This window comes from Mandrillus leucophaeus, unplaced genomic scaffold (assembly GCF_000951045.1).
Source record: "Mandrillus leucophaeus isolate KB7577 unplaced genomic scaffold, Mleu.le_1.0 Scaffold322, whole genome shotgun sequence".
Classification (NCBI taxonomy): domain Eukaryota; kingdom Metazoa; phylum Chordata; class Mammalia; order Primates; family Cercopithecidae; genus Mandrillus; species Mandrillus leucophaeus.
The window spans coordinates 1,647,813-1,663,106 of record NW_012103388.1 but is presented as its reverse complement, the minus strand read 5'-3'; the positions used below and the strand labels follow the sequence as shown (position 1 = coordinate 1,663,106).

Sequence of the window (15,294 nt, the reverse complement as noted above, 5' to 3'; positions counted from 1 at the left end):
TTGTCGCCTAGGCTCGAGTGCTATGACACGATATTAGCTCACTGCAAGCTCCGCCTCCTGGGTTCAAGTGATCCTCCTGCCTCAGCCTCCCAAGTAGCTGTGACTACAGGCGTGTGCCACTATGCCCTGCTAACTTTTTTGTATTGTTAGTAGAGATGGGGTTTCACCATTTTGGCCAGGCTAGTCTCAAACTCCTGCCCACCTCAACCTCCCAAAGTGCTGGGATCACAGACAGGAGCCACCACGCACAGCCTCTTCTTTTCTACCTTTGACTAACCTCTGTAGTATGTGACCATAGAACAGATTCCCTACTTTCAGAAAGCTTCAGACCAAAATAAACCAAACATTTTATCAGTTTTTTAAAAAATTTAACTCATAAATGTAATCTTTGCCATACCATGTGTGGAAACTTCAGCACTTCCTGCACAGATATTATTAAAGTTGTATGAGACAGGAATAATGCCTTTTGCTTCGATTCAATTTCATAGAGCTGAACATAAGAATAACTATAGCGCAGACACTCAGTAAAAATTAACTATTCACTAAGTAGAACTTGAAGGTTGTTTTCTAAATTATATGAATTTTAAAATAACTTTTAACATGAGAGAGGACCCACTCTTACCAAAGACAGGATTTCTTGCTAGATTAATACACACTGCCATGTCAGTCCAGTGGGCATGTTGAAGTTCCCACGCCTTTATCCTAATGTTAGTGCTGATTCTACATGAGCAAAGCTTTGTTTAAAGCACCAGTTATTCTACTGAAAATGGCATCTTACTAATTATCTGCATTTAATGGGATTTTCCCAAAATGATATGTTCTAGGAAAAATACACCTTAAATGAAGCAAATTAAATATATATGAGCTAGAAAATCCACAAAAAATACCAATAAATGCCCAACAGAATGTCAAAATTAAAGATGGACAATATAAAAGTTAGCAAGCATGTACAACAACCAGAACTCTCATCTATTGCTGGTGGGAGTGTAAATGGCACAATCATTCTGAAAAGGGGTTTGGAAGTTTCTAATAGAGATTAAATATATCATATCTCATGCCCTTCACCCAATGACCCAGCAATTCTATTCCTAATGAGAGAAATAAAACATAGGTCCACAAAAAGATCCATATAGAAGGTTGACTATTATGAATTTTACTCATAATAGTCAAAAACTAAAAATAATCAAAGTATCCACTAACAAGAGAATGTAAAACAAATAATGATATGTTCATATAATGGAATCTTACACGGCAATAAAAAGAAACACACTACTTATATACACAACAGTATGAATGGATCTCATAGACATCATGCTGAACAAAAGAAGCTGGACACACTAAAAAAGGGCGCACGCCGTATAATTTCATTTATAAGAAGTTCTAGAATAGGTAAAATGGATCTATAGTTAAAACAACTCAAAAACTGGTTACTTCCAGTGGAGCATTATTGATCAGAAAGAAGCATGAGGGAACTTTCTGAAATGAAATTATATCTTAAGAAGGGCGTGTCATATAGGTGTATTTATTTTGCCAAAGTTCACCAAATTGTATACTTATAATTTATGAATTTCACTATATGTAAATGTTGCACTAAAAATTACAGCATTAACAATTATAAACAAATATTAAACTCAGTTTGCCTATCATGGTGGTATCAGTAAGCAATTTTGAAACCACTTACTGTATATTCTAGGCTCAAGCAAATGAGTGAACATATTAATAAGGATAACGGAAGCCAGGTTTCTGTCTGTTAAAGAAGGCAGTGAAATACACAAAGGAAAAAGACTAGGATGTACCTGAGGTACTGAATTGAATGGGAGGTATCAGTATGAACACACAGTTTTTTTATTGGGTAGAGAAAAATACACGTATGTGTATATACTTGCATATGGGTGAATCTTATGAATTATATTATATGTGTATTATATATTATAGTAAGTATGCATGTACATTTCCTACTTCTGTCTTCTGAGGTCTATAAGTAATGGTATACTTATAGCACTGACTATACATAGTATCCATATCTTGGTTTCTAAATACCTTTGTCCTCATAAAGAACCAGCAGAAAGAAAAGAAAAAAAGAAAAGAAAAAGAAAAGAAAATTGCTGGCTGATTGCAGGACTAGGACAAGAAAAGACCATGATGATTCTGGAGCATCAATTTGCGCCAGAAACTAAAGTTCTCAAATAATGATGGAGACATATTAAACACATACAGGATCCTGTTTGAAGGGACTCCTATTGGCCAGATCTATGGCAATCTGGGTATCAATACAATGAGAGTAATGAATTATGACTGACTGAATAAAATAAAAACCCAAAAGATGATGGTAACATGAATATACAAATAAACAAATGAATAAGAAAGAACATTACAGTAGGTTAACAAATAGATAAATTATGAACTTGCAATAGACCTAAAAACAGTGAGTATGGCTGAGCACAGTGGCTCATGCCTATAATCCCAACACTTTGGGAGGCCAAGGCAGGCGGATCACTTGAGGCCAAGAGTTCGAGACCAGTCTGGCCAACACGGCAAAACCCTGTCTCTACTAAAAAGTACAAAAAGTTAGCTGGGCATGGTGGTATGCACCTGTAGTCCCAGCTACTTGGGAGGCTAAGGCAGGAGAATCACTTGAACCCAGGAGGCAGAGGTTGCAGTGAGCCGAGATCGTGCCACTGCACTCCAGCCTGGGCAATAGAGCAAGACTCCATCTCAAAAAAAAAAAAAAAAAAGTAGGTAAACAAAACATTTTATGAAGTGTAGATATTTATATAGTTTCAAAGTTATCTTCCCACAAATTATTAACCATGGAGAAAGAGAAAATGGTAACTTTATAATGGAAACTGTTGGCAGACACCACCTTAAACAAATATTCAATGTTAACATCATCAACATTGTAACAAACTAACATCATGTACTTCCCGATCTGATGCACTGAGAAGGATGCCTATCACTTCTTTGGTGATTCTGGCTTCTTTGGAGCCTGAATACTACAGAAGCCTATGTAACCTGAATTTAATCCTTGGGAAACATCAGACAAACCCAAATGGATGGGTATTCTGTAAACTAACTGGTAGTTTCTCTTCAAAAATGTCATAGTCAGGAAAGGCAAAGAGAGGCTCAGAGAACATTCCATGTTAAAGGAGGTAAAAGAGATGACAGTTAAATGTTATGCGTGATCCTGAATCCTGGATGAGGGGAAAAAATAGCTACCAAGGACATTATTAAAACAACTGCTGAAATTTAAATATGGATTGTGAATTAGATAGTAGTATCTATTTGTATTAAACGTTAACTTTCTTTTTATTTGAGACGGAGTTTCATTCTTGTTGCCCAGGCTGGAGTGCAATGGCGTGATCTCGACTCACTGCAACCTATGCCTCCCGGGTTCTAGCAATTCTCCTGCCTTAGCCTCCTGAGTAGTTGGGATTACAGGCCCACGCCACCACACCTGGCTAATTTTTATTTTTAGTAGAGATGGGGTTTCACCATGTTGGTCAGGCTGGTCTTGAACTCCTGACCTCAGATGATCCACCTGCTTCGGCCTCCCTAGGATTACAGGTGTGAGCCACCACACCTGGCCTAAAGACTAACCTCAGTTTCAGTAAGTATACTATAGATATGTAAGAGAATAGATTTGTGCTTCAGAAATACAAAGGATATATTTATAGAGGTGTGATGTCTCCAACTTTCTCTCAAATGATTAAGAAAGAAATGCTATAGGAGAGAGAAAAAGAGAATAATAAAGTAAATGGAGAAAAATGTAAGCAACTGGTGAATCAGATAAATGATACGGAAGTTCCTTATATCCGTTTTCTAAGTTTTCTGTATGTTTGGAATTGTATCAAAATAAAAGTTGCTCCCTAGAAGCATATATAAACTGTAAAATATATATGTATGGCCAATATTTATATAAGCAACATCGATTCTCAAACTTTAGTTCCAGAAAATGTTTATGGGTTTTCTGAAAGGAAGATGATTCTGGGGCCTAATAAACTTGCTCACTGCAATCCCTTTTTGAAGAGAAAAGCCACAAGGCACTTTTAATAAAGAAGTCTATTTAATGGATTTAATCCAACATTCCACAATAATCCGTTCAGAAAACCTTGTTAAAATAGAATACACTTTAAAATCTTATAAAAATATGAATATGCTGTGGAAAACAGAGAACCACTTGTCCAGTAAACACATTTCCCATACTCGCTTAATTGAAGAAAGATTTGTGCTGGGAAAATAAGAGGCAGAGACAGAGAGACACACACATACACACACACAGGAGTGGCATCAGCTTCAAACAGGAAGAGTGGAATGATGTGTGTCTTACAGATTTCTATCTAAAATGCCCTACCCAGGCTTATAGAATGTGTTCCTGTAGGATATATTTTAAAGGGGGTAGATATTTGGTAAACTGAGTCCCAGTTTTATTTAGCCATTACATCAAACATGCTATGCAACATGTTGCTTTAAATATGTCTCTTCCAAGGAACTGCATAGCAGAATAACTTCCCAGCCTTAATGAGCACCTACTATAGGCCAGGTATTGTGCTAGGCTTAGATAATGCAAGAATGAATAAGACACAATTTCAGCCATCCGTGAGCTTCCAGTGTAACGAGTGAGATGGAAAAATGAACATACCCAGTGAGAACTGTGGTGCTCAAGGATAAGCATTAAACTTTATGGGAACACAAAACAACGTGGCTAACTCAGGCAGAGGGTGATCAGAAAAGGTTTCCTTCAGGAAGTGTTATCTAAGCTAACATGTTCCTTTCTCATGCTGTCTTTGAAAAGGTATGCAAAGGATTTTTAAAATATATTAGTCATCCAATATTCACGTTCTGCTCCTAAATGGCATCATGTAAAAAAAATTAAAAAAGAAAATACACTCATTAGCTCTTAACATCTAGGTGCATTTCAAAATCTAAGAGGGCTGTGACACTGAGGTTACCCCAAACAGCCATCTCAGAATTCTTTCAAAAGCACCTCTAGACTTAGCTAGGTATTCAAGTGTAGGAATAAAATAATTTGAAGAGAAAAACACATAAAGGAACAAACTGAAAAAATCAGAAATAGAACAGTACAAGAAGACAAAAAAGTGGTAAGTATTGTTTACCTGTCAGTTGACATTGATTAATCTTGTGTTCTGTGATATCGCTCAGCGATTCAAACACCTGGAGGCAGCTGTCACAGCTGTGCACAGCCTCGTCTTCCAACTCCTCCCCGTCTTCCGGCCTCTTCTTACAATCTAGCGCCTCTCCATCTTCAGTCTTGTCTTCAAGTTTACAGTTGGGGTCTGAAAAAAAATCAACACTGTAAGTATGGGGTTTAAAGACAGGTTCTTTTAAAGTAACGTTTAATCTTCTTGCTACCAAAAACAGAAATACCATTTTCCTTGAAGCTGCAATAGGAGAGCTTCATTGTAGATTTTATTACAGACGAATCAAAAGTGAGCCTCTCCTAACATTATTCAGTTAGTGATCATCAAAGGCCTTCTTCCCTTTCCCCACCATGTAGCCCTTTTCCTATCTCTCCCATCAAATCACTCGTCTACTCCTAAGATTGACTTTGCCATTTTTTTCATAGCCTTTTAGTTTTTGCTTAAAAGAGAGAGATAAATCACTTTTAAAATTAAACAGTCTCCAATGCAAAAGAAAAAAAAAAACCCACTGTGCTTAAGAATGAACTCTTTTTCTGCTAAATATACTCTTTCGTGGGAAATTACCAGAATTAGCCAAAAGTCTAGAATAAGCTAAGGTAATCACCATAGGCACAAAATTGACCTTTACTTATAAACTGGTCAAAACACACAGCTACTCCATTATTTGTTAGACACTGATAGCAAAATAAGCTGTATCACATAGCAAAAACATTCTTACAAACGCAAACTCAAGTGTAAATGTATGTCTCTTGTTTTCAAAATTATCCAAAAAAGTGAAATAAGATATATGAAAAGCAATTATAAATAATAATGAAGTCAACAACTTGAGTTGGCATTACTAGCGTTGAAAAACTAAATGTTGTGAAAATTAAAAATAGTTCCATTTTAACCCTAAAAATGATACACAAACAGCAAGGAGAGGTGCGGGAGTACAGGGAGAGAAAAGCACGTGGAATGCGTTTACTTAGAGCTCAATAAATGCTTTTTGATTAGTGACGCTGTCCTTTGACTCAATTCCTCCCAAAGAGGGAGGGAGAAAGGAACTGTGGGGACGGGGCAGAAGAGTATCTCTTTGGGGGAAATTAAGATAATAGGGTAATACAATCAGTGACTGAATTTATGGGTCACTGATTTCCAGTAGCAAAAAGTCCTCCAAAGTCATAAATAAACTATATCTCAAAATACAGTAAAATTAAACCAGAGATTTCTATTTTCTATAAGGCTTTGACTAGTCAATGAAATGTTTACAAAAGAACTGTATCAAGACACCTAAGAAATAAGTAAGGCATTATCTGTAGTCACATTTTTGTATGACTACAATATTACTTTTAATGGCTACAATAAATATAATAATTTAAATATAAATATAATCAATTTTTTTAAATTTTGCTTTTCAGAGATGGCTCTTACCATGTGGCCCAAGCTGAGGTGCAGTGGCTATTCATAGGCACTATCATAGCTCACTGCAGCCTCCAACTCCTGGCCTCAAGCAATCCTCCTGCCTCAGCCTCCTGAGTAGTTGGGACCACAGGCACACACTGCCATACCCAGCTATTTAATATTTTAAATATCTCATTAAATGCTACAATCAAGAATCCACGGAATCAAAAATAACCAAGTATTTCTCAAAAAAGTCCATAAACGCCACCACACCAATATCCTGCGCTCTGAGATTGTTTTCTGCTATTTTGCACATAGCACGTTTCTACGAATGCTTCTTCTACAAGTCACTTATATTCCCTTTTTTGTCTGGCAGTTGTTCGAGGGCCTTTCTTCACATCTGCAATAAACATAACTATATCACCACCCTTCCAATGATTCACATATGCCAAAATCAACTTATATCACAATGTATCTGATCAACTCTCGGGTTCTTTAAAAAAAAGCAAAATTCCCATCTCAAAGAGCACGTAGTTTTGTTTGTTGGGTTTTTTCAAAAAGAACACACTGTTTAAGTACATTGGTAATTTGGGTTGATTTGCCATCTGGAAAATTATTATCTCAGCATTCTACACAGTGCCCATTTCAGTATACCAGGAGACTGCTCATTCCTGGGGGAGTAATCACAGGGATTTTGCATTTGTCTTGTACTCTGCCCAGCACAGTTCTATGTCCAGGTGAGTGCTTAGTAAATATTATTTAGTGATGGTGAGAAAGAGAAGGAGAAAAAAATAGAGACTACCTTTAAAAGTCCTTTACTGGTATTTTCTCTGTAAACAGGAACAGACCAGTTACCTCTAAAGTAAAAAACACCCGCATGCCTACATTTTCCAAAGCTGATACTATAGGACCCACCATATTTGGGTTTGCTTCTCTCAAATATTTCATCTGGGGCTACAGATGCAAAAAAAAAAAAAAAAAAAATGGCAATGATTCAAAGATCTCCGACAAACTAAAACCAAGTGATGAAATACTGCCAAACTAGACAGCAATTCAGGAAAATAAATAACTGTCCCACCTATGGCAAACTGACCCCCACACCATTAAAACACTTATTGGAAGGCAGCATGTACTCATGAATCCTCTTGGTTGTTTAGTATGAGTTTCTAGTTTCTCAAAAAAACTGATAGCACTCAGGGAAATGTCGCTGTTAGGTCTGAATTTTAATATGATTATTTAAATGCTACACATCCAGTTTGCAGACCTGTTTGTTTTTAAATAAGGAGACTCTGTGAATACTTTAAGTACCATACAGAGAAAAACGATAAAAACTCACTTTCCTTATTATTCGAGAATATAGACACGTTCCATGAATCCAGTATCAAAAATACAAACATAGAAGAATGCATGATGGTTTCGCTCTTAAAAGCTGAAGAACTGACCCCAGTCCATGCTTCCAACACTGTGGCTAGTTATTAAAATGAGGGTCATTTTAAGACTAATAAAAAATAGTTTTGCTTCCACTTCTGCATTTACAGATAGAACCCTTCAGGGACTGAAGTCAGTCAAGCTTATTCACTTCTGCTGCAACTTTAGGATGCATGCTCCAGCCAACTGGCGAATTTGTTTTTAGGTCAACACTTAAGAGGGACCCTCTGGGAAGCGGGTTCGATTATAGCCTATGATGCCTTGGTGTAATGAGTACTGGAATCTCAGTCTCTCTCCTCGTAAGATTTTTCCAGCCTCCACTTTCATGAAAAAGTCTTTTTTGCCCATTCAAAAGATGTGTTTATTTGTGCTAGGGGTTTGCATCCCTAATGCCAGTTGATGTAGGAAGATTCTAGAAAGCTTACACTGTCAACCATTTCTTTCCCACAGGTGGCTATACTTCAATAATTGCACATGGACTTAGTGATGTAGTTTTTATAAAGTCCTTTGAGATCCAATCATAAAAAATAATTGTATTACTCTGCTAGCCATTCAAACCTCTGACTTCAGCCTAAGGGGTTATAAATACAAGGTCCACGCCTGTAAGTACTGCCCTGCCCCCAGCACCACTGCAGGAAGGATCATTGTTCTCCCAACTCCATTGTCATGCTATAAATCCACGCAAAGGGTTATATTTTAAAATATCTCCAAACTCTCTACACTGCAACTACAAACTGTGTCATAGCTGCAGGCACCACTTTCTCTCCCCCTACCATAAATGATGGTGCCCAAACATGTTGCATTCAACACAAATGATCTCACCTCCTCAACCAACTTTCCACCTCATCCTCTGAAAAGGGTGCTATGGGACACTGGATTTATATCGTTCTCATTGGATAAAATGCTGAATTTTGGAACACACGCACAATTATTATTACAAAAGTAAGTGGCAGCTTTCTGTTTCCAATTTTGTTAACACTACTTATAAATAGGAATTTAAAAGAAGCATTCTTTTCCCTGATTATGTTCTCTGGCAGGTGGTTCTTTTCTCGGTCTCATCTTCCTCTTCGTAAGAATTGTTATTGCTATAACTTGCTTTAATAAAATTACAACTGTGGGGGAAATGAAAAATTACACTGGCTTAAAAGTGTTGGAGGCAATAAACCCATGGACTTCAATTAATTTCAAGTGTGGGATCAGTTTAAGGCCAACCAGCAGAAATTCTGTTCTGTCCATGTAAAAATGAGGTTTCACCACATTTACTTTTTATAACCTATATAAAAGTCAAGTAAAAGTAATGAATATCTAAAAGCCATCTCAGTGGACTGGCAAAGACTATCTGTATTCTTGAAACTCATCTTACATATTTCTCTCTGTGCAACAAGGATCCCATGCCTGATCAAAGCTAAAATGTCAAACTACTGAGAAAACAGCCCAATTTCCAATCCATTTCACTGCCTCAAAATGGACCTCCTTCCAAGCCACTTTTGCATGGAAAAGCACTGGCAAAAGAAAGAAAAACTAAGAGATCATGTGGTTATAATTATTACCAGGCAAGGAATATTTCTGCAGCTCAGTGGTAAAGTAAAACTCTGTCGCTCTCTGCTCCCAATAGTGTCCATCGCAAAACAACTGCCTCATTAAATCTCTGCAGTAAGATTAATATGCCGTAGCTGCACTACATTTATAACTTGGTACTCTATAAAAAGCACATTTAATGGTAAGAGCCAGAGCCTAGATACAAAGTATTACTATAAAAACTTCTGGCAGCAAGTACACAGTGCAGGCCCTCTGTCCCTCTTGCTGGAGATATAAATGAGGCTTTTCCTGGTTAATTCCAAGCATGAAGCTCTACCTTAAAAACCAGAGTCAGTTTTTATGAGAGTGGCAGAAACACAAGATTCTGAGGATGATGTAAATATGAATGCAATAAGATTACTTAACAACTAAGACTGGCAAGAGATGAATGAACCCAAAATACTCTACTTATATACTCATGCAAATTTAAAACTGGACCACTTCCTGACAGTTTGTTCTCTGATCATAGCCAGCTTTTCACCAAATTAAACAGCCATGGCATGAATTACTCAATCTTAAGTCAACCCACACAGTGCCCAGTGAGTTCAAGAAACTACCAACTAAAAAATACATACTACCTGAAAAAAAGTAAGTCTTAGCTTCACTGTGATGACCATGACCTCCAGGATCTTAATAGCCTAAAACTGTCTAAAAAAATTAAAGAAAAAGTGGCCCCAACACTACACTGAACTAGTAAAAACAGAGGGTTTTTGAGACTTTAGAAAGCTGCCCAAGTTCTTTCTTTCAAGGATATTGTCTGAAAATAAAAAGGCATTATAACCCATGTCACATATTCAGGAATTCTATGCCAAATAAATAAACAAATAATTTAGATGAATGCATTCCATACCAAAATCTCCCCAAATCACTGCAAATGGTGCATCTCAGGTTAACAACCATCTTGTGCTAAGTGTAATTAACTGTCTAATGATGCTGTATTTAAAGTTCATGTGTGTACTCACAACTAGCCTTCTAGGTTTAGTGACATATTTAGAAGCCCCACACCTAAAGAGATAATCAGGGAGTAGTATCTGTTTAGAATAAACCATATCTGAAAGCACTCCTCCCCTACAAGTATGTTCAAATCACAATCCCTGATTTCTGTTCATACTTTTTAAGAACACAGAAAACGTTACCTTCAGGCTACAAAGAGTTAACAAGAAACAGAAAGCCTTCCTGGTTTTCAAAAACCAAAGGGCGGGATCATTATTTTGTGCTTTCTGGGCTCTAGATACGCATTCTAACTTGAAATCCCTTAAGACGAAAACAGATTTAGGGGAAATAAATCGCACACTGTTATAAAATGGCAAGCAGGCTCTAATGAAGGCAGGCAGCATTGCCAGACTGTGCAGCCGTCTGTCCCACACTCGCCTGCTGGTCTGCTGCCTCATTTTTTTATTACTGTCAACTAAAGGTAAACAAACAAACAAAAACAAAAGCAATCGATGGGGTGGCAAAGGGCCGAGCATCCCCGGAACCACATCAGCCTCAACTTCGCAGGATTACGATGGGCATCCCAGGCAGAGACCTGGCTGGGCACCAACCAGTCCAAAGAGCTCCTGTGGTCACGGATAAGAATGCGCTCCTTTTACTTTTTTTCTGCAATGTTTATTTTCTAAACACTCTATTCTCTGAAAGTTATTAAATTGTTTTACAGAAGAAAAAAAGTAACCTGTCATCTATTTGTTCTTTCCTTTGACTATAAAATCTTCTCAGACAGAAAGAATGATCTCTGTATTAAACAAAATCGCACTGTTGAAGTTTAGACTTTCTGTGGTTTTGCTTGATTGTTCCACAGGTCTACCACGGTCCTTGAAGACCAAAGAGAAATATCACAGATGTACTGTTATCAAGGAGAACATGCCAATTGTGAATTTATTACCACTCTCTACAGTGAAATTCCTTGAAGGAGGATGCTGAATGGGAGGAAATTAGCCTTAGGGGAGGTTAAACACACATACACACACACATACACACACACACACATTCACTTGCACAATTTGCAACAAAATAAAAAGTTTCTCCTCTTCCAATCAGAAAGATATACCCGAATTTCTTTCTTCCATTATTCCCCCTTTATCTTATTTATTTATTTTTTTATTTTTTGTGATGGAGTCTCGCTCTTTGGCTAAGGCCGGAGTGCAGTGGTGCGATCTCGGCTCACTGCAACCTCCGCCTCCCGGGTTCAAGCAATTCTCCTGCCTCAGCCTCCTGAGTAGCTGGGATTACAGGCACGTGCCACCATGCCCGGCTAATTTTTTGTATTTTCAATAGAGACCGGGTTTCACTGTGTTAGCCAGGATGGTCTCGATCTCCTGACCTCATGATCCACCCGCCTCAGCCTCCCAAAGAGCTGGGATTACAGGTGTGGCCTTCGTGCCAGCCTATTTCCACTTTATCTTTAACACGAAATTTGGTAAAAGAAAAACACAATAGAAAAGCAACTTCAGTACTCCAACTTTAATGCAGAGTAGTTTGTAGCTATTTACCAACGTATTCCTACCTTAAAGTTATTTATCTTCACAATGAATTTCTAAGGCTGCCTTGTGACAACTTCCGTAAGCAAACATTTCTTAAGCACCTATGTGGTTAATAGCCAGTTGATTAAGGGCCTGGAGATACAACATCTAAATTCCTGTTCCAAGAACTTTGCAATTTGCTGCAGCTTCCCAACTAGTGGGTCAAAAGCAAGTTCAAGTGTTTGGGGATACCGATCCTCTCAGCCTTCAAGGTGACCAGGCACAGGCTGGGATGACTGGAAACTACAAGTCTGACTTCCCCAGCCTTGAATGGTTTTGTTCATTTACCCAAGTTTGCCATTTGAAACTTATCACTTTTCTGCCTATGTCATTTCATGAGAAGGCCTGACAGGCGCAAGGAGAGAGAGAGAAGAGTAAGTCAACGACTACAGCAAGAGGGATAAGTACTCAGTTGGAGGGGCATCTAAATCGGGGCAGGGTAATTTTACCCCAAGAAGAACAGCTTGGGCTACATTTTGAAGACTACGTAGCACTGAGAACAAGAACACGGCTCTCCAGGCAACAGAAACATAGGTAAGGTCACAGATACGTAAAACTACATGATGCCTTCAAAGAAATGCAAGCACCTGTGTTGCTATTCAAAGAAGCGGGGGACAGATAGACCAGACGGACAGTGGGGCAGCAGCAGAGACCAGGCTGGAAAAGCGGCTAGAGCACGAAGGAACTCCTGTGAGCAAAACGTCCAGATGTTAACCTCACTGCTATGAGAAATCACGCATGGATTTTAAGTAGGAGAGTGAATGATCTGGTTGACATTATACAAAGATGCTGCACTGGTAACTGAGAGGATGGTATGGACAAAGATCAGACCTGGAAGCAAAGACACCAGTTCAGCGCCTACAAGGTAAACCAGGAACGAAGTAGAAAGTGAAAACTAATTCAGTGGCAGAAAGGAAATAATGGTTCTGGGAGCCACTCTGGAAACAGGATCTGGATGGATGGTGAGGAGGGGAAAGTGGAGAGCTGTCTCAGTGTTTGCCAGGCACCAGGCTTGATGGAGCCATTCCTAGACAGGAGCATGTTTTTCTCACTATCTTCACATCCAGGTTTTGTCTTTTACCCATATTCTCACTTACCTAAATAGTGACAAACAAGTGCCAAAGCTGGAGAAAACCTGGGCAGAAAAATCACACCTCCTAACTTTTTTTTTTTTTTTTTTTTTGAGACAGGATCTCACTTTGTCGCCAGGCTGCAGTGCAGTGACGCAATCTCAGCTCACTGCAACTTCTGCCTCCCAGGTTCAAGTGATTCTCCAGCCTCAGCCTCTCGAGTAGCTGGGACTACAGGCCTGTGCCACCACGCCCAGCTAATTTTTATATTTTTTAGTGGAGACAGGGTTTCACCATGTTGGCCAGGATGGTCTTGATCTCTTGACCTCATGATCCACCCGCCTCGGCCTCCCAAAGTGCTAGGATTACAGGCGTGAGCCACCGCGCCCAGCCACCACCTAACTTTCTAACCGAGTACCAGAGGTTTCCAGGGGCCCCCATGACACTTCTCAGGACTTCAAAGATCTTTGGTAAGATTCCTTTTACTTTAGTTTTATTTTAAGCACACACAATGCCAAAGAAGAATAAGTATAAAATTGAACTGAAAACCAAAAGAGACATTGATTCTAATATCCCTTTCTTATCTCTTCTTTAAATATATCATTAACCCTTAGTTTAAGTAAGTTAACACGATTTTACTTGCAGTTCATGATTCTTTTCATAAGACAAAGTCAAAACACCAGACGACTACTTTTCATAACATAAAACGCCAATAAATTTAAAATGCTTCTTTTAAAAGGTGCACACAGCCTTCCCCTAAAAGAAAATACGGTAAGGAACCACAAAGAATGTGACAGGGCAGCAGGGGAAAGAGATGACACAAGGCCAAAATGGGTACACAAACTCAAAATCACCTACGCTAATAAAGAAAGAAAAAAGTACCCCACTGAAGTTTTTTCTCGATGAAGGGCTTAAAGTAAAATACCCAATGTCTTTTTGTAACTTTGTCGTTTTTATTTTGTTTTGCTTTGGCACGAGCCTTTCTTCTTGCCAGATTTGAAATGCCTCACTCTTCCAACTACCCTGATGCCTTCAGATTCAACAGTGACACACTGGAATCTCATATAGTCTCTAACTTCCTGCAAAAAGAAACAAAACCAGCTTCTGTAGTTCCATGTTCAATCTTAAACCCAGCCTCGAGGACCCCTTTCTTCCATTTTACATAAGAAAGATACTACACACAAATATTTTTAATATCCAGCTAATCAAGCACTAATTTCTCGATAGTAAAGCAACTTTAAAACTGCTAAAAAAAAAAAAAAAAAAATTCCACTCTGGAGGAAAACAAATTATTTGAAAACATTTATGTGCAGTCTTTAGTACATAATGACCAGGTATACTGAAAACTGCTTCTCAGACAAGACAGCTACAATAAGAAATAAAACCAATTTTTTGAACCTAGGATTTAGACATTTGGACATTTGGGAAAGAGTCTGGCTCCTCTTTACTAAATAAGTCTATGTAGCCTTAGTAGCACAGCTAGAAAGCATTAGTTCCCCCAAGCAAAGAAAAATCTGGGGCTAAATGCCTTTGTATTAACGATATCATACTAATAGCTACACCAACTGTTTGTATTTTTTCAGCCATTTTAGACAGTGCCAATCAAATTGCAACATTTCTGAATTGGACACCTAAAGTTAACTATCTCAACATTTGCTGAAACATTAGCCTGGGGGAAAGTGTTTTGTTTGAATCAGGAAACACTGGCTTGATGCAATGTAGCAATACTCACCTTCACATTTTGAGAAGGTAAACCCCAACCTCATTCACAAAAATCAATACAATATTATCACTCAATTCTCTTTACTAGTGACTTTGGACTTGCTTTCTTCTTTTTTTCTTTTCTTTTTTTTTTTTTTAATTTAGGAATTTCCTCTCCTTAACTGCAATCATATATTTGAAAGACAAGGACAATTGGATTTGTCTAAAGTTTGTCAATTAATCACATTTTGGGCATTTAATATTCCACTAAACAGATTTATTTCACCCAGGAACATGAAAAAGTGTTGATTTTTTTTTCTTTCTTTTTCCCCCTTCAGCAGCTCCAAATGGTTCTCAAACTGAGAATCAAAATGCCATTAAAACAAAGAGAAAAACAATTTGAAAACACATTTTTTCTTTTCTTTCCTAGCTAACACATAAGTAGAAAGTCCACATTTG

The 15,294-nt window shown here is 38.1% G+C and overlaps 1 protein-coding gene across 3 annotated transcripts in view; it reads right to left on the bottom strand.

The window, feature by feature from the left end:
* ZNF521 (zinc finger protein 521) overlaps nucleotides 1-15,294 on the bottom strand; it is a 307,436-nt gene that overhangs the window by 273,270 nt on the left and 18,872 nt on the right. For 2 of the 3 annotated variants that reach the window (XR_001006888.1, XM_011988057.1), the window contains exon 2: nucleotides 5,115-5,294. Coding sequence is in view for 2 of the 3 variants with exons in the window: in XM_011988057.1 (XP_011843447.1) it covers nucleotides 5,115-5,294 (180 nt within the window). In the remaining variant the exon portion in view is untranslated. Of the gene's footprint in view, nucleotides 1-5,114; nucleotides 5,443-15,294 lie in introns of those variants that run through there. The other variant, XM_011988056.1, reaches the window with a different exon arrangement.